Here is a 20,808-nt window from a genome sequence, read left to right on the forward strand (position 1 = left end):
TATCAATATAACCCGTCAACCCATTCCAGACCCAGACCCATTAGGTCTGCTCTGGTCCTATGCAACTCTAAACTTTGACAGAAAATTGTTACATGCTCACGGGAACATTAATCCTGGGTCAATCCTCGCGGTCGCTTAACTAGTAAATATGTAAGTGTTGCGTTAATTTTATTTCATTTTTTTGTTTAGGTAGCAATTGATAATCGACTGGGATTAGAGACGGGGTAATAATTTTTTAACATTAACTATGGTATTTGTTAGGGGTGACAATTCGTATTCGTGCGTCATAATCATATCGTATTCGATATAAGGATATTCTACTAAACAGATAAAATCAAACCCAACCTATTTAATAATCGTGTTAAGAATCATCAACACTAACCAGACCTGTTTATTAAACGGGTTAACGTATTTAGGCTATTTATTCAAATGAAATATGTCACAATTAACCCAAATATTCAAAATCAGAAAAAAAAAAAAAAAAAAAAAAAAAAAAAATCATAAATGGTAATAAAGATTTACGTTGAAATGACTTGAATGTCTATAGTAATTGGATTTAAACAAATAACATATTACATATGTCATATTAAAGATTATAACATGTTGAGTTAAAGATTATATAGGTTAAATCCCTTAATCTTAATCCGATAAAATTTAATAAACAAATTAATAGTGTCAATCCATTTAAAGTTATTCCAAACACACTTATTTCATACTGTGATCGTATCATAATATGTCACCTTTAACATTTATTAGTATTAATTTATTTTTTTTGGGGATTAATGTTGTTTTGAATACAAGATGGTTTTGGTTTATTAAAAACTACTGACACTTGGTCCCACGCACGCACGAGCCTCTAAAACCTAGTTCGTGCCCATTCCCGCCAGTTGTTTTAAGGAAAATTAATAAGTAAACAAATTGAATGGAACTCCAGCTAAGGTAGCCCATAAAAGAACAATTTATTTGCATCATGCTTATTTTTACTTAAATATTTTTTTATCTATTCTTTACCAATATACGGAGTACCTACTTGTGACCAGTCAGGTGATTCAATATTTTTATTCGCAAAAATTTGTGATTTTCCAACCATATATTCAGCATCTACAAATGGCGTCACCCCGAAAAACGTCAAATCATTCTCAAATAAGTATAAATTAATTATTAGGGTTCCAAGAGCTAACGGATGATGATTCTACGCAACTAATCCAAACCAAACCCATCTCACACCACATGGGCGCACATAAACTGTCGAATTCATTACAGCTATCATCCACAATCATCTCATCGTACCCTCAATAAATTATCAACAAAACGCCAGTTTTCAACCCTTGCGTGCACGCACATACCTTTGCCAATTGGCCCAATCCCCCCAACAATTCTACTAGTAGTATTATTATATATTCTGTAATTTAGTTATAAATAAACATTTAATAATGTACTTCATCGTATGCTTTTTTAAAATAAAACCCATATAAGTAACTTTGGCCTAAAAGCAAGTGAGAACACAAACACTTGGCCTAAAAGCAAGAGAGAACACCAACAAAACCATGATAATATTTTCTCCGCCTTATACTAGATTTTTCTTTTTATTAGATTTTTCTTTTTGAGAGTAGAACTTTTAAAAATATATGTAATTATTACATCATCTCTTTTAAAAATTACAAAATTATTTTTTCAAATTTTATAATCAAATTTTAAAATTTTAAATTTTAAAAATATTTTATAAACAGATATGGAATGTATTATTTAAACTTCATAAATGAACAAATATTTCAAGACAACCCAAAAAAAAATAAAAAACAAACCGGGGAGGAGAGAGAAACAACCATACTGAGGAGGAGAGAGTACACATTTGTAGGAAGTATATATCAATTTGCAATTCAACACCAATTTGATGGTTTATTGTAGGATAATAAAAATAAAAATAAATTAATTAATTAAACATTAGGGAATTCAACTCAACAATCCTTCTAATTAAAGAGAACTCAAGTCAGTTGAGACTACACATGATAGGATGATGATCACCAAAACCATCCCCCACTAAGAAAATGGTAAAAATTACAGAAGCCACACGACTCAAAAAAACAAAGCGTGCCCTGTCTAAACCCCTCCTCTCACTCTTCTCACCGTGTTAGTAGTAACCAGCTCACAAAGGGACGGAAATTAAAAAAAGAAATTTCCATCGAAAATAAAAAAACACTCCCACAAAAAAATTAAAAAAGAAGTTGGTAAATACAAAAGATGACCAAAGAGATCCGGTCCTATCCAAATGATTCGGTTCGGTTCAGTTGAGTGAATCCTGGGTCGGGCAAAGCTCTTTCCGAAGCTTTTGAGAGAAAAGCTTGCAAGCGTCCATGCTCAAATCAATGGCTGCTGATAATGCCACGAACGCCCCTGCATCCTCCGTGCAGCTCACGTGCTGCACGCTAACCTCCACCGTCGGTTTACTACACTTCCTCCCCTCACCTTCCACGCTCCCCGACATCACGAATCCTCTGTACATGCAATAAGGCCATAACCCGTAGCCAAAGTCTCCGCTACTTCTCGGACTACACGCCGGTGATGTGGAATTCCCAGGTGTCGACCTTCCATTGGAGGATTGGTTTGCCCCGAGATCGATGACGAATTTGCCGCCTTTTTTGGAGCTGAGGGTCGACTCGGCAAGGACAATGCCGGCGGCGGCGGAGTCCTGGATGAGCTCAAAGCGGTAGCCGAGACCGTCGGCAGCACCGCGCTCACGCCACGCCTCGAGACGGCCCCACGGCTTCCACGTGCCGTCTCCGGGGCGGAGGATGAGCCAGGAGCCCGGGTTGGACCGGCTGACCCGGTCTGAACCGGGGGAGGCGACGAACGGCGTCACCATTGACGCGGCGGCGACTGGTGAACCGGAGAGGTCGTGGACCGTGATCGACCATCCCTTTCGTTCCTTTCCTGGTCGTTCTCTCTCGCTTCCGAACGAACTCAACCAGCTCCTTGAACTGCTTTGATCATAATGCAACGATCTGCAAAACATAAGGAGAATTAATTAACAAGCAAAGAACATAGTGAATCAAAGCGATAAAAGAATCTAACTATTTGTTCTTTACAAATTTTATCGAATAATGAAACCCTAATTTGAGAAAGGGACTGAATCAAATTGACTTTAGTAGGTTTGAAGATTTCACTTAACAATCAAAAATATAGAACAGTTTGGATTAGAAAAATACAGAGCTACTTTTTCACTTTAAAATTGTGTTCATAAGAGTAAAGTTAAAGTGTCTATGTTACTTGATACCAAGTTGAACTTTGCCGTACAGTTTGAGGAAGCTTTAATGGTTTAAAAGTTCGAACATTCAAATTGTTGTCGTAAAACAATGTAAAGCATCATATCTTGTAAGATATGTTTGATTCGAGGGAAAATCAAAAGGAAACAGGAATCAAACACGAAAAAAATTCAAATAACCAGTAAACCCTAATTTGAGTGCAGGAACTGACCTGGATCGCTGATTCCGGTCGCCGGTACTTCTGAAACTAAACTTGCAAGTGAACACCGGTTGACGAATGTTGCCTTTGATCTGAAACACCTGAGGACTGCACTCCGGCTCGCCGTCGAACTGAAACACGAACCTCGGATCAGGCTCTGCCTTCACATTCAAGTGGAACTGAGTACTCGAATTCTTAGCAGCGTCTTTGCCCACACTTATCCAACCATTGTGAAACACACAAGCCCTAGACTCTGTTCCCGCCAGTTCCAACGGCACCGATACTTTCCCCAACAGCCTTCCAGAGTTCACTCCGCAAGTGGTGCCTCTACGGCCAGTGTAGATCGAGATTTTCAGGTTGAGTTTTCCAGCGAAGAGAGATTTTCCGGCGAGTTTGTCCAGATCGGACTTGCTCAAGTGGAAGCTCGCCGCTAGGTTCTGCACCTGACTGTCGGAGAACTGGTTCTCCGCCGGAATGTAGGGAATCACCGCTGTTTGGATAGGGAAGTTACTTAACTTGATCTTGCAGAAGCACGGCGATGACGACGGGTGAACGACGGAGCGAGCAGGCTTCGCCGCCACCGGAATCTTCATGGCGAGATTGCCTACGGTGAGGCGCACGAAAGGACACGGATCCATTTGGTGCGCTTCAGGCGAGACGAGTCAAATCAGATTGCTGTGAACAAAATCAAACCAGTTTATGCTATGCTATGGTTTAGAGAGAGAAAGATAAAGTGCGCGTAGGAGAGTGTTGATGAGAGAGAGTGGGAATTAATCTGTTTAGGTTAGAACAGGCTGTAACAGATGAAGAAGAATCCATTGGGATGCGTGCGCCGGGAATGGATGAACTGGTGCGCATTGCGCGCTGGCTCCACCAACACTACTATTATCTTCTCTCTCTTCAACTCGTATCTGAACTGTGGAGGGAAGGAGAGGGGGTAATGGTTCTCTTGTTCTTGGTAACTGAAAAACTCTCTCTCTTTCTCTCTCTATATTTACGTGTACGAAGGGAGAGAGAGAAGCGTTAGTTGCACAACTATCAGTGTTGGACTACAGCTGTGTACAGGCTGTTTTTAGTGCCAGCTAGACCGAAGTTGACGGTATCTGAGGTCCTGACCAACTACAACCTAGGCTGCTTTTCATATTCATTTTCTGACCATTTTGCCCCCCTCTCCAGTAAGTTGCCCACGTCCATGCTGTTTTGAATTTGAGATAAGTTAGAATAAAAACAATTTTAATGATTTTAAAAATATTACAATCGAACCAAATTGTTTGAATTAGTAAATCCGAATAAAACCGAAAATAATGTATATTTTAAACTTTTTATATATTTGTTTTGTGATGTGTAGTAAGTTATATTTTATATTTATAAAATCCAAATATTTGTATTAAAATATAATGTATATTAAATTATCATGCTTCAATTTTGTTCAATTAGATTGTTTTCAATCCTAACTCATTATCAACAATGCTTTAATTTTTAAAATTAGAAATGAATCATTCGTTCACAAAACCATTCAATTAAATCCGGTTTGATTTTTTTATTCTAATAATTTTTTACACACTCTTATTTTACAAACTTGGTGTATCTCTCTATCGAGTAAGTTGCACACGGTTTTATGATAATTTGATTTTGAAATTATTTAGCATCAAAATCGATTTTAATAATTTTAGAAACATTAAAATCCAAACAGTTTGAATTAATAAATCCTTACCCAAACCAGAAATAATTGGTTTGGATCGATTTGATTCTACAATTTTAAACCTTTTTTCTTTTCTTATATTTGTATTATGATGGGAAATAATAAATTATATTTTTTATTAATAAAACCAAACATGTGTATTAAATATCGTGTTAAATTATCACGATTTTGTTGGTTCGAGATTTCAATCCCAATTAATTATCAACAATGATTTAATCTTTAAAATAAAAATAAAAAATGAATCATTTGATCACAAAATCATCTGATTCGATCCATTCTAAGTTATCGGGTCATAGTTCGATTCATCACATGACGCACTCGCTTAAAAAAACCAGGGTCGTATGCAATGCACCTCTAAGAAGCCAGAGTGACCTTCCATGAGGCCACGGATCTCAACGAGAACAATGCGGAATCGAATGATCAGAAAAAGACCGAACAGGCCTCCAAGGGCAAATTAGTCTATTCACATGGAAGAAACGTCCCTAAGAATGTACATCATTCCTAAGACACATCCGTAACTTCCCATGAAGTCACAGAACTCAAAAGAAGTAGCGGAAGCAGATTAAAAGAAAACCGAACAAATTTAGCTCGAAGGGCCAAATGGTCGTTTCTGAAAATATAAAATCGAGTGTTACTGAGCACACCACTAGAAAGATAGCAAAAAAATAATCAAGATGGACTCAAGAATCGCATGATTCGAAATCCAGACGAAGACGAAACGGCAAAACAAAGAAAAACGAGAAAATAAAACTAAAAGGTTAAACTGGTAATTATCCAGAAATATTCAGGTGCAACCGAGTACACCGTTGGATAGAATACAAAAAAATAATAAGATTCAAAAAAAGAATTAGCCCATTCGGAGTCTGGACGAGGTAGAAAAGCCCAAAAGAAGAAATGATGTCGTAGCGGCCCGACGAAGAGCCATGACAGCTACTGTTGTTGTCAGCCCACTGCTCCTGCAACTGAGAGCAAAAACGAGCATTGAAATAGGCTTTTTTTGGAAAAACTTAAAGAAGAAACCCCCTCTAAAATCAAGTTTTCTACCCGGTTTCGCGAAAGAAAATGATAAAAACACGCTGCAAAATCTCTAAAATGCCCTTAGATCAGCATAGGTCAAGAGGGTTAAAAAGCTACTACATGCATAATAGAAAACTGAACTTCGCAAGGGATTTCCGGTACCAAGACGACATTTTCTAGAAAAACACGAAGAAGAAACCCCCCTAAAATTACGTTTTCCACCCGACCACATTGAAAGAAAAAAATAAAACTGTTATGAAATGTCCAGAATGCCCCTAAATCAGATTGTGCAGAAAACGTCAAAAATAAATCCGTAGAATGCTCATTTTGTGAAATATGACTCTAAACCTGAAAACGATCATGCATGCAAATGTAAACAATGATTTTGGGCTTGCGGGAATGGTTCGCGGCTCCTGAAAAAGGCCGATGCAAAATATGACCCCCCCGATGGCCAAAAATGGCTAAAGTGAACTAGAAATGGAAAATTTGAAAACCAAAATAAACAAATGATTTCAAATTACCGTTTGGCCATTAGCCACACTTCATACATGATTAATGAGACCCTATGAAAGAATAAAAATGGAATTCCCACACCCGATACAAACATGGTGAAGCAATGACTTGTCATTTTTCTATTTTTTTCATAATAAACCTTGAAAGTGAAAATGCATAGAATACAAATTAAATGTCATTGGCCTATGGCCTCATCTCATACATATTAAATAAAGGTCAAATAATGAATTTCATACCTAAAGTACACTCCGGTGCAAAAATGACATGCTAAGACAATGATTTTCATATTATTCACATTAAAGGCAAATTTCAACATTTATCAATAAACATGGATTCCAAATAAAGTTTGGCCCTTGACCATATTTCATATACATAAAATGAGTATCAAAAAGTATGCTTAGGCACACATTATAAGTCTCAAGGTAAAAATGACATTTTTAACCTAACTATACATTATAACTTGAAAAGTAAAACTCAAACATGCTAACACTTGCATATGAATAAGAATATATTTAAAAAAACTTCAATCCAACGAAACGACCTAGGGATATTATGCATCCCGAATCAAGGTATCCGTACCTGAAAATAACCCAATAACTTTGGAGTGAGTAAACAAGTTACTCGTATGAGATAAGCATTCATAGACTTAACATTTTACTGTTCATTAAGTTGATATAAATCAATATATAAGGTCCATGTCACCTAGCGTCTATGTCCAAGGTGAGACTCAAAGAGCATCCTAAGCTACCTTAAAACATTTCTAGTATAAACCACATCATTCTTGCAATTTAGGCAACATAGAAGCATGCAGTACACGTAACAAAATATTCAATATACAAGTATACGTACACAAGTATACAATAAATATTGGAATGCACTTAAGACAAGTATACAAGACACAAGTATACTAGGTTATCTAAAAAGTAAATCATCAATATACAAGTATACATACCAAGTGCGCTAAGCAATATTGGAATAGAATACAACATATATATTCAAGTATACATTTCTAAGTGTACTAAGCAATGTTGACATACATGACGTACAAGTATACAAATCCAAGTATACAAAGCATTTTTGATATACAAGGCGTACAAGTATATAAATACAAGTATACTAAGCGAGAAATGAAGTACCATGCATCCAAGCACAAGTTAAAAGTAATTTCACAATTACAATTAGGAATTGAATGCGAAATCAACCAATGGCGGAAAGACAAAGGACATATGGTCTCAATGACCAAACAAGTGATCTCGGGTTACTAGCCCTTAAGAAACTACCTAGTGCACACTATATGTTGTAGAGGGAACTTTCATCCCCCGTACTAGAGACATACTCTAGCCTTAACATATTACAATGTCCATACAAGCTTTCCAAAAATCATCAAGTTGTGCAACAAGTATATCACATATACAAAATGCACATTGTCAATTACCATGCACAACCAAGTCATGGAATACACACAAGATGCGCTCTAGGCCTTCAAGCTACAACGGCATATTAAATGTCATATAAGTATAATATGTATACAACAAATTAAATCATAACTTCTACTCATGAAATACCATCTTGTAATCAAGAATATAACATCAATACTTAAATTAAACAAATTATAAATTAAGCAAGAATATAACATCAATACTTAATTACCTCAATGAAAGCATACAAATGGAACTTAATTAAATTAAATAATTAAATTCTTAAGATTACAAAGCAACTCTAAAAATTTTAAATATAATATATGTCAAAGGTCATAGCAAGGTCTAATTTAATTTCAAGTTACAAGCCAATTCTACTTTAGTTACAATGAGGTAAATTAAGATCAATATCAAGAAAATAATTAAATAAATTTCTGAAAACTCATTCAAATAGTCTCTATTTAATATATATGAAAGAACTTGCCAAGATAATCAACAATATCTAGTTAGAAACTTAAACAAGTCATTGGAGCAATTAAATAAAAATAATTAAATTAAAATGATTAAATATCTAGATTTTAAAACTACTCCAATTAACTTCATATTAAGTTATAGATCAAGACATGGCCTTCAAGAATATCATGTCCTAGCTTAATTCCATACAAGGTACAACAACCTATTAATTTAAAAATTAAGTAAAAGATATGTAAACAATTTATAGTAGGCCACAAAAACAACTAAAACACCTAAATTAAAAACATAAATCACCCCCTAACTCGATCACAAGAGGATTGTTCCTCTTGAATCCAAAGCAAACAAAGGAATTTTAAAAGAGTTATATAGAGAAAGGTGAGGTAAGTATTTTGTGTTCCAAGCTTTTTAGTCAAAGATGAGTAGAAGGAAATCAAAACCAAGGTTTTAAGCCTAGGTTAATGGTTTCCTTCAATGGTGGCTAAGGTTTTATGTGAGGAAGATGATGAAATTAAAATGATGTAAAAATGAAATATTAATTCCCTTTGGTGTAATCCTCCACTCACTTGGTCAAAGTAAGTCAATTACACATAATCTTGCACTATACCTACACACACACAAAAGTTAGACTTTAATTAGGAACCTACACTTATCATTAATCGAATGATTCATTTTAGGCTTAATCTAAAGTCTACACTTGTTAGTAATCTAAGCCAACAAGTGCACCAATACTAGGTCAACAAGTGGGTGAATCTCCACCCTCCATATGTCATCATTCATGTAATATCTCTAATTTTAAAAGAATAGTCTTGGTAGTTATTTTATGGTTTTATTGCATTTTTAAATTCATTATTTGATTATTTAGCTATTTGTTTAATTGTTACTTGAATTATTTGTTATTTAAATTGTGTGCTTATGTGGAAATTGAACTAATTATTTTGTTTGAATAAATTGATTCATTAAATAAGGTGATTAAATGATGTGTGCTATCTGATTTATGTGTTAAGTATTTAATAGCAATTAATTGATTTTAATTAAATTTTTATTTTTATTTAGGGATGGACTTGGATAGTAGTAATGGACTAACCGTTTGGTCTCATGGACTACTTAGATTGGAGATTAAATGGGTACGATTTTATCCTTGGATAGTTATACATATATATATAGGTATATATGTATATAAGATTATAATTAATAATTAACATAATCTTATATACATATATACCTATATATATATATGTATATGATTTCACGTTGGATTAGGGTGTCGATGTATATAATATGTATTTATTTTATTTTTCTTTTCCTTTTCCTTAGGTAGTTAGAATTAGGTTAAAATTAAAATTGCCTATAAATATATGTAATATGTCTGCCAATGGTTAGAAACCCTATTCACGTACACATAGAGGACGAAAAATATACAGAGGGGTTTGAGAGAAAAACTGAAAGGAAAATGTAGGGTTTTGGCCAGAGATTAAAGGTCGAACCAAAGAAGAAGGAAGAAGGGTTGTTCATGGGGTTAAACCAAGGGCAACAGAAGAGTTGAGAATGGTCAAGGAATTGCCGAAAAAGCTAAGAAGACGACGTTGATATTTTAATTCGAAATCTCAAAGGTAAGTTATTCCTTTTACTCATTCCTTTAGATTTGTGTTCTGTGAATGCCTAGATAATCTCCAGGATTTAATTGGATATTAAAATTGATCTTGTATACATATTAATTCAGAGTTTTAACTGTATTAGGTGTTGTTAATTGAAAATTGATTTATCTTATCAATTGTTTCATCTTATGTGTTTTAATTGTTGTTAATGATGCATACTGAGTTTTTATGAGTTTTTTTTATTAAATTCAGGACATAGATTGAACCCTTAGGAACCTTAACAAATGGTTACAGAGTTATTTTAACATCGCCGGAGGCAAAGAAGATGAAGGGGTTCAACATATGACTCTCTGGGATAGAGAGAGCTGGCTCTCCAAAGGAGGGAGTCGGCTCCAGGAAAGAGAGAGCCGGCATCACAAAGGGTAGAGCCGGCTCTCCATGAGAGAGAGCTGGCTCCACAAAAGAGAGAGTTGTCTCCCTCTTTAGGGGAGACGGCTCCCTTGTTGAAATACACCAGTAGGTGTATTTTTGGAAACTTCAGGGGCTAAAATGGAATTCTGGACTTTAATAAGGGTTTTTAAATGATTTAAATAAACATATTAAAATCCCAGAATTGTTAGTCTATGCTATTATACTAAGTTATTGGATATCATGAAATTTAAACGCTGATTTGCATGGTGTCAATAATTATGGAAGATTTAATTGCTTGTGTTGTTCTAGCAAGTTAAATGGATTAGTATGATTATACTCTTGTATAATTCAATATAATGTGCTCAGTTAGTTATTTAATTTTCATTATATCATTCTCTGGATTTTAATTGATGAACTACTTTATTCTGTTTTATCAATTATTGAATTTTGTGGATTATATGCACCGGTATGGGACGGTGGCATATTATGGATGGATTAGTTCAAAATACTAAATCATATCTATTCTGGAATAAGGTAATGGATTAACTATAAAAGTTAAGTCCTACTTATATTTGTGTCAGGTCAGCGAATAGTTGAATGACATTACCTTGGTTTTGGATGGATTTATATATCTATATATGATTATGGTACCACGATATGAGATTGAGCCTCAGGATAGATGGTTAGGGAGCGTATATGCATTGGGATGCATAGCTGGCTATGATGGTTAGAGGTGTACCCTGCTAGTTCTAGGTACTCATGCCCACTTCAGGTGTGTTTTGCATGTTGCCTACTAGTCAGGTTAAGACCGCCTTGTAGTCCAGTGAGAGCCCCTTAGTGTGGATATATATATTTATAGACTATTTAGTTATTATTGAGTTATCTAGGATGTATCTGCGTATCGGGTCTCTATTTGGATTGTACTAGAGTAGAACTTATTCGTGAGCCTGACCCACTATTATTTTTTCAGGTGTTTGACAGTTCCAGGCTTAGAGCTTGTTCGTATTGAGCAGAGACAGTCATTCACTCCTTCGACTACGTATGACTATTATTTATATTTTAGTTTTCCTTTTTAGTTCAATTATTATTAGGGGTCTACTAGGTGGATTCCCGAGTTGTAATAATATTTGAGGTTTTGGTAATATTGGATTATTTAATTAGTAATTCAAGGATTATTATTTAGATTCTTTTCAGTTTAATTATTTATTCTTATTTCTTTTGTACTCATGCTTGTTTATATACTTAATTGTTTGGTATCCCTCGGATCTGTGCTCGAACTTGATCACTTGTGGCTCTAGAATCGAGGAGTATCATAATTCAAGGCTTCTAAGTGTTAACCAATGAGATGCTTACAAGTGGCCCAATGAGAATGCGACATTTGTCACACTTTTCGGTAACTACAAAAAGGTCTTTTTTGAAGATATCTACCAAAATAAATTGTAAAAAGGTCCCTAAAAAGAAAAATAATTATTTTTCATAATTACAAAAAATCCCTATTTATAGTAAAACCCTAAAAGTGCCCTGAAAGGGGCCCCGTCAGGTTCGAAAAAGTGAAATTCGCGCAGACGCACTCAAACGGTAAAACACCGTAAATGAAAAAGAACCAAAATAAAAAAAAATGAACAACGGAAGAAATAGCGTCGAAAATTGAGTCTTGTGCTGGAAGATATGTCCCGAACAAGTTCGGAGGCAACTAGGGCCGAAAACCCTAAAACTGGAGAAAACGACCAGAAAGAAATTCAAAGAGTACACGACTCAACGAAAAGTGAAAATGAATCTCATACGAGGATTCAGGCTCAAAACGAGGCATTTTGCAATAACTTTCGTTAATTGCACAATGGCCCCTACAAAAAGGGATAACTGCAAAACTACCCAGGATGAAAATATCAAAAGATATTTTTCCTAAAAACCCCTGAAATAAATATCTTTAAAAGATATTTATGAAAAATACCCCAAGAAACATCAATGTTTCTGAAGAATCCTTTCATCCACGGCCCTACGGAAGAAAGAAACAACCAGCGAGCTTTTTTCCAAAAGTAAAGTTACTCGTTTCGAGAAAATCAACTGGAATAAAACCTTGTGAAGTCAAAACTCAACTCCGAATATAGAAAGTGAGGTTGTGCCAACAAAGTGACAAACACAAAAAGGACGAAAAGTGAATAGTGTCAAAAAAATGAAAATGTGAAAATAACTCGGTCCTTAAAGGAACTTGTCAATCCAAAAGAAATAGTCTCGGAAACCATTTCTGAGCACTCGAGACAACACTAAGTGATGAGTAATCAAACTCAGAAAAGAAAATTCAACAGAAGAAATTTATCCGTAAAACTTCAGAAAAAGGAAAAGAAGGAAAATGACAGGGTCATTACAACCCCTTTGTCAGAAATCTTACATAAATTAGAGATGTTATACCCATTTTACCCTTTTATTTTTTCCAAAATACCCATGAAATCACCTCTGTCCTCTGTGCTACCAGAAATTTCAGTGTTCTCACTGCTAATCCGTCCGCCTCAAACCTGACCATGAGAACCACGGACTAAGGCGAAAGCCCAGAGGAACAGTGTTACTCTCTCTACCATCAAGTCTCAACTCTCGCCATCACCATTCTCTTCTCACTCGTCCAACCCTGCTCCATCTCTACAAAATCCAATAGATTTAAGCTTAATCAAAGCATTCACCCTTACTTTCTCTTCAAAATTACATGTTCATTGGTTTAAGATTAATCAAACCACACATATAGCAAGAATGAAATCACAATCAGTGGGTGGTTAAGGGTACTCATAGCACTCACCCCTTCCCTTCCTTTGAGGACCGTCGAGATGCCATCACACCACACACTCACCACAATTTCTCAGCTAAGGACCGCCGAGATACCACTACACCACACACTCACCTCACTTTCTCAGCCTCAGAAACCAGCGCGGTCTCTGGCCGAAATCCAATTACGAATTCGATGTCATCGTTGGTGTTTTCAAGACCGTAGTTTGGCCGAAGCGAAAAAGCTTCTCCGATCTGATTCTCGGCTGAAGCGACGGTGTGTATGATAGCCGTGTCTCTAAAATCCCCAAGGAGCATGCTGCTGCCACCAATCGCCACCATCAGCGCCTCCAGTACCTTCGCTCGTTGGTCTTTGTTGCTGCCAGTACTTTCGGCGGCACCAGAACTCGTTGCCGTCGTTCCGCCATCATGCTTGCAACCGTCGATCTCTTCCCCGCCCTCTGCACCTTCGATTAAGGCTCTGCCCTGCAACCGTTGATCTCTTGCAACAGCCTCAGTATTGGATATTATATATATATATATATATATATATTTTGTGCTTAACTAATAAATGTGATTTAACCCTCTTGACAAAAGTTGAAAAAACCATTTCAATAACAAACCAAACACAACCTCACAATTTACTCATTATATTTTTATCCATTTGAGATTTAAAACATAAATCAAACACAATTTTAGCACGCATTTACAATATTAAGCCCGTGATTTGAGCAGATTATTTATCCATTATTTCCAAATATCCAACTTCAAATTTACTGACTTCATCATTTCCCAATGTCCTTTTTGGTCTTTTTACAAAAAAAAATTATTTTTATATATTTTATAAAATTATTCAATAAGGGCAATTTTGTCAATTTAAATTTTAAATTTGTTAGAGGGACCTAATTGCATCAAATTGAAATTTGAGGAGTGTTTTTTGCACGTAAAGAATGTGATATGCATTATATTCATACGTGAAGGGTGTTTTTTCACTTGATCCTAAGTATACTTTTATTTCACAAGTAATCTCATTCCGCTCTGCTTAGAAATAAGTTCGAAACACACTAATAATATACACATGCCTTTATAAAAAATAAAAATAAAAATTCCAATTTTTTGATAAATTTTGTAATTTAATATCATATGAGCTAAAAATATACATTATGATGTACTATATTATATAGCACATGACAACTCATAAGTGGTCCCACTTGACTAAGCTAAAATGAGATATTGAGTGGGATGAGTCACAGCCATCCGATGTATAGCTGTTGCGATAAGATTGCAGAAGCGGTGGAAAAGTCATCAAAATTAGTGAATCAAATTTTCAGTTGGTATGGGTGGTGATGCACGTAGAAGAAAGCAAAGAAAGATACTGATATAAGGCTGCTGGCTTACGTGGGCCGTCAGGATTATTCAGATGTCACGTGCGAAAGAGACGACCGTGATCTGCCCTTCCTTCACAGATTTGACCCACAAACGTCATCTTCATGTTATTTAATTTAAGTAATTTATAAATACATTCTACATCCAGAAAGTACGAATATGAATATAATAAGATATGATATGCTAATAAGACAAATATTAAATAAATACAAGTATATATAAGATACAATAAAAAAAATGAAAAATTATATATATATAATTAATTTAGTTTTCAAAATATTATAAATCTAAATATAATTACTATTATAATATAGGAGTTAGTTTCACAAAACATAAAATAAGTATATTTTGAACTTTTCTTAATAATTATTTTATAATATTTTTGATAGAAAAATTACATTTTAAATTCAAAACTTATTAAAATCGGGTTTTATATGAAAAATATCGAATCCATGATCAAAGTATTTAAAAAATATCATATACGTGTTAATAATTAAAAAATAAAACTTAAAATTATAAATTTATTTAAAAAATGTCGAACACGCATTTATGAATATTCAATATAAACACCATACAAATATGTCGACATAGTAAAAGTATTTGTGCTTCTTAATATACATCCGATGCAAGTTTTTTTAAAAGAAAACAAATACTAGCTGTAATGACTAATGATGATCTAACTATAATTTTTAATGCTTCCACTATTATCCAGCATTTTTATCAAATAATAATAATAATAATAATAATACTCCCTTCATTCTAAATAAGTGTCATCTTTTTATTTTTAAAGTCATAAAATAGTTTTACCAATTGTAAAGTCAATGTAATATTACTTTAATATTTCTTTAAATATTACCGAAATGTCATGTTTCCATCCTTTGCATTTACTTATTTAACATCTAACACTTCTTGTTTTGAAAAAAAAAAAAAAAAAGAATAAATTTGATAATTTATTCAATTTCAATATAATAAAAAATTATTATAAGTGATTGTCTTAAAAAATCAAATAAAAAAGTAAAATAAATTATCTAAAAGGAACAATTAAAATGAAACACAACAAGTAATGCCGAGCATGAAGCTAGACCTATTCATCCATGACACATTGCTAATAATTTAATACAATTTGACATTATAAACCAGGAGGTCCTTTTTTCCATTGAAAATTTGAAAGACAGCTAGCCTTTGAAAAGTTCAGTCACAAAAGCAATAAGAAGATGCAATTTTTTTTCATATATATATATATATATGTATGATTTTGACTATATCATTTGAAAATTCGTATTAAGAATTTATATAATTTAATAAATTTATGAATGTAGCATAGTCTAAAAAATAATTAAAACATAAAATTTGGATCTTATTTAATACACTAGACCACTGTTGACAGTGACGGACCCAGAAAATTTTGTGAGGGAGCGGTCTTTTAATTTGTGAGGGTAAATTTATATAGTGTGTCTATTTTTATAATTTCAATAGGTTTTCTTTATAAATTTTATAAAAATTAATGTATAAAATGCAAAAATATTAATTCAGTGGGGCGAATTAAAATTTTAGTAGAGGCATCTGCATAAATTCTAAAAAATTTAAAGTATAAAATGCCAAAAAAAAAAAAAAAAAAAAAAAAAGAAGAAGAAGAAGAAGAAGAAAGAATCTAGTAGGGGCGAATTGTAATTTTAGTGGGGACATATTCATAAATTCTAAAAAATTGAGGTATAAAATGAAAATATAAATAATTCTGGGTATTCCGATGTGGGACAAATGACCCTTGTTACATTCTCTCTCACCCAAACTTGCAACGCCCTCGTTACGGCTTGGGCCGCACGGGCTGCAAACCTGATGATTGGGTATGGCTCTAATATTACTAAAACGGGTGGAAACTTACTCATTTATCCAAAAGTTCAAGTTGTTCGGTAATGTTATATACCAATCTATTTATATCCATTTATTTTTCCATTCAAATTCGATATGGAACAAATAACCCTTGTTACAACCGTCCACCGCACCCAAAAAGTCAATTCAATTTATAAACTTAGGTTTTTTAATTAATTGATAGAATTATGTAGTAGTATGTACTGAGGAGTATTAATTATGCTTCTTACTTCATAAAATAATTTATTTAGGCATACTCACTCACACAGGTGTGTGTATATATCTATATCTATATTTATATTATTATTAAATGTGCAAAGAGTTTCAATCTTTCAGTATTTATTTATTAATATAAAAAAAGAGTTTTTATTAAAAAAAAAAAAAAAATTACTTAAAAATTATTTAAAGAGTTTAATTCAAATTACAAATTACCTAATAAAATTCATTTTTTTTGTTCCACATTGGTTTTGAGTTATAAATGATTACATAGAAGCCTCTTATAAAATTATAAACCTAAAAAAATATTCATCACACTTTTCTCAGCCTTTTGACTAACTTTTTTTTGCCTTTTGGCTAAGATCAAGTCTAGTATTAAACTTTTTTTTGTCGGCCTTTTAGCTAACCTTTCTCGGCCTTTTGGCTAAGATCAAGTGTAGTACTAAAATTTTTTTGGTCAACCTTTTCATAAAACTATAAACCTAAAGAAATATTAATCACACATTTTTCGAAATATTAATCACACCTTTCTTGACCTTTTGGCTAACATTTCTCGGCCTTTTAGCTAAGATCAAATGTAGAACTAAATTTTTTTTGGCTGGCCTTTTGGCTAATCTTTCTCGGCCTTTTGGTTAACATTTCTCAGTCTTTTGGCTAACCTTTCTTGGTCTTTTTTGGCTAAGATCAAGTGTAATACTAAATTTTTTTTGTTGGCCTTTTGGCTAACCTTTATTGGCCTTTTGGTTACCTTTCTCGGTCATTCAGTATTTCAATATTTATTTGTTAATATAAAAAAAGAGTTTTTATATATGTAAAAAAATTTACCTAAAAATTATTTAAAGAATTTAATTCAAATTACAAATTATCTAATAAAATTTATAAAAATTAATTTAAAGAGTTTAATTCAAATTACAAATTACCTAATAAAATTCATTTTTCTTGTCCCACATTGGTTTTGAGTTATAAAGGACTACATGGAAACCTCTTATAAAACTATAGACTTAAATAAATATTAATCACACCTTTATCGACCTTTGGTTAACCTTTCTCGGCCTTTTGGCGAAGATCAATTGTAGTACTAAATTTTTTTGGCTAGGCCTTTTGGCTAAGATCAAATGTAGTACTAATTTTTTTTATAAAATTATAGACCTAAAAAAATATTAATCACAGTTTTCTCGGCTTTTTGGCTATAATCAAGATATTAAATGTGTAAAGAGTTTTAGTATTTCAGTATTTATTTATTAATATAAAAAAAAGAGTTTTTATAAAAAAAAAAATTACTTAAAAATTATTTAAAGAGTTTAATTCAAATTACAAATTACCTACTAAAATTCATAAAAATTAATTTAAAGAATTTAATTCAAATTACAAATTACATAATAAAATTCATAAAAATTAATTTAAAGAATTTAATTCAAATTACAAATTACTTAACAAAATTCATTTTTCTTGTCCTGCATTAGTTTTGAGTTATAAAGGATTACATAGAAGCCTCTTATAAAACTATAGATATAAAATCACACATTTGTCGGCCTTTTGGCTAACCTTTCTTGACCTTCTAGCTAAGATAAAGTGTAGTACTAAATTTTTTTTGGCCTTTTGGCTAACTTTTTTCTATCTTTCAGTATTTTCATATTTATTTATTAATTAATATAAAAAAGAGTTTTTATAAATAAAAAAAAATTACCTAAAAATTATTTAAAGAGTTTAATTCAAATTACAAATTACCTAATAAAATTCATAAAAATTAATTTAAAGAGTTTAATTCAAATTACAAATTACCTAATAAAATTTATTTGTCTTGTCCCACATTGGTTTTGAGTTATAAAAGATTACATGAAAATCTCTTATAAAACTATAGACCTAAAGAAATATTAATCACACCTTTCTCGGCTTTTTGGCTAACCTTTCTCGGCCTCTTGGCTAAGATCAATTGTAGTACTAAAATTTTTTGGGTCGGCCTTTTGGCTAACTTTTCTCAGTCTTTTATTTTTGCTAAGATCAAGTGTAGTATTAAATTTTTTTTGGTCAGCCTTTTGGTTAACCTTTATTGGCCTTTTGGTTAACCTTTCTCGGTCTTTCAGTATTTATTTATTAATATAAAAAAAAAAAATTTATAAAAAAAAATTACCTAAAAATTATCTAAAGAGTTTAATTCAAATTACAAATTACCTAATAAAATTCATAAAAAATAATTTAAAGATTTTAATTCAAATTACCTAATAAAATTTATTTTTCTTATCCCATATTGATTTTAAGTTATAAAGGATTACATGAAAGTCTCTTATAAAACTATAAACCTAAAAAAATATTAATCACATCTTTTTCGGTCTTTTGGTTAACCTTTCTCGGCCTTTTGCCTAAGATCAAGTGTAGTACTATTTTTTTTTTTGTCAACCTTTTGGCTAACCTTTATTGGTCTTTTTTGACTAAGATTAAGTGTAATACTAAATTTTTTTGTCGACCTTTTGGCTAAACTTTTTCAGTTTTTCAGTATTTCAATATTTATTTATTAATATAAAAAAAGAGTTTCTATATATAAAAAAAAAATTTACCTAAAAATTATTTAAAGAGTTTAATTCAAATTACAAATTACCTAATAAAATTCATTTTTCTTGTTTCACATAGATGAAAGCCTCTTATAAAACTATAAACTTAAAGAAATATTAATCACACCTTTCTCAGTCTTTTGACTAATATATATTTCAAATTGTATATTTTAAATTATAAAACTCTAAAAATTATTACCTAATAAAATTCAACCCAAATAATATAATAAGTTACAAAATATTTATCACATGTATCGTACGTGCCTTTTACTAGTGTGTGTGTCTGTATATATATATTAGTTACACTCAATAACCCGAAGTCTTGATTTGATAGAAGACTTTACTGTAATTTTTGTTTTTCTCTGTGATAATTATTTTTAATTTTCTTTTCCTCTATGATCATTATTTTCAAGCATAAAGCTAGACCTATTCATCCATGACACATATGCTAATAATTTAATACAATTTGGCATTATAAACCAAGAGGTCCTTTTTTTCATTGAAAAATTGAAAGACAGCTAGCCTTTGAAAAGTTCAGTGACATATATATATATATATATGGCATTATAAACCAAGAGGTCCTTTTTTTCATTGAAAAATTGAAAGACAGCTAGCCTTTGAAAAGTTCAGTGACATATATATATATATATATATATATATATCAATTTTTGACTGGATCATTTGAAAATTCAAATTAAGAACCTATATAATTTAATAAATTTATGAATGTTTTTTTTTTTTTTTTTTTTGTCATAATAAATTTATGAATGTTGCAGAGTCTGAAAATAATTAAAACATTGAATTTGGATCTTATTCTATATGATCCACCGCACAAAAAAAGTTAGTAATATAAAAAGTCAATTCAATTTATAAACTTGGATTTTTTAATTAATTGATAGAATTATGCACCGAGAATTAATTGTGTGCTTCATAAAACAACTTATTTAGGCATATTCACACACATGTACTTATTATAATTATATACTGTATGACCCAAAGTCTTGATTGGATAGAAGACTTCACTTTAAATCATAAACTCCTTTTTCTATGGATAATTCATTTTCAGGCCCAAGTCTTCAACCAATGCATGTGCTTTGGAAGACTTGGGCCATATAATTTTCATTTATAATGGTAAGTATATTTGTACGCACGTGTTACCCTAAGATTTGAATTCTCAAAGACATACCCATCCATTCAAGTACTTCGGTGATTCCAAAAAAAAAAAAAAAAAAAAAAGAAAAAAAGAAAAAAAGAAGGAGAAGGAGAAGGAGAAGGAGAAGGAGAGTACTTCGGTGATAAATTATGAACACTTTTAAAGCTCTAAGTATTACTCGGTTCAACTTTAAAAATTAGTTTATTTTTTGAATTTTTTTTTTAGAATACGTGTATCGATTTCATAACACACACATTATTTAAGTTAGGGGTGCAAATATCTTAAGAAT

The 20,808-nt window shown here is 32.2% G+C and overlaps 1 protein-coding gene across 1 annotated transcript; it reads right to left on the reverse strand.

The window, feature by feature from the left end:
* Window positions 1-1,952: 1,952 nt before the first annotated feature.
* LOC132278588 (uncharacterized) lies at window positions 1,953-4,496 on the reverse strand. The gene is made up of 2 exons (XM_059780416.1): window positions 3,475-4,496; window positions 1,953-3,002 (listed from the first exon to the last, which is right to left on the reverse strand). Exons 1-2 carry the CDS (start codon window positions 4,098-4,100, stop codon window positions 2,285-2,287), a joined length of 1,344 nt encoding a protein of 447 aa, XP_059636399.1. The 5' UTR covers window positions 4,101-4,496; the 3' UTR covers window positions 1,953-2,284.
* Window positions 4,497-20,808: the final 16,312 nt, after the last annotated feature.

The sequence above is a fragment of the Cornus florida genome, unplaced genomic scaffold, assembly GCF_030987335.1.
Source record: "Cornus florida cultivar Cherokee Brave unplaced genomic scaffold, ASM3098733v1 CherokeeBrave_3.0.0_Hap2_Chr10, whole genome shotgun sequence".
Lineage (NCBI taxonomy): Eukaryota > Viridiplantae > Streptophyta > Magnoliopsida > Cornales > Cornaceae > Cornus > Cornus florida.

Coding starts and splice junctions, on each gene's coding strand:
- LOC132278588 (XM_059780416.1), bottom strand. CDS start 4,100: ATGGATCCGTGTCCTTTCGTGCGCCTCACCGTAGGCAATCTCGCCATG. Junction 3,003..3,474: donor GACCGGAATCAGCGATCCAG/GTCAGTTCCTGC, acceptor TATGTTTTGCAG/ATCGTTGCATTATGATCAAA.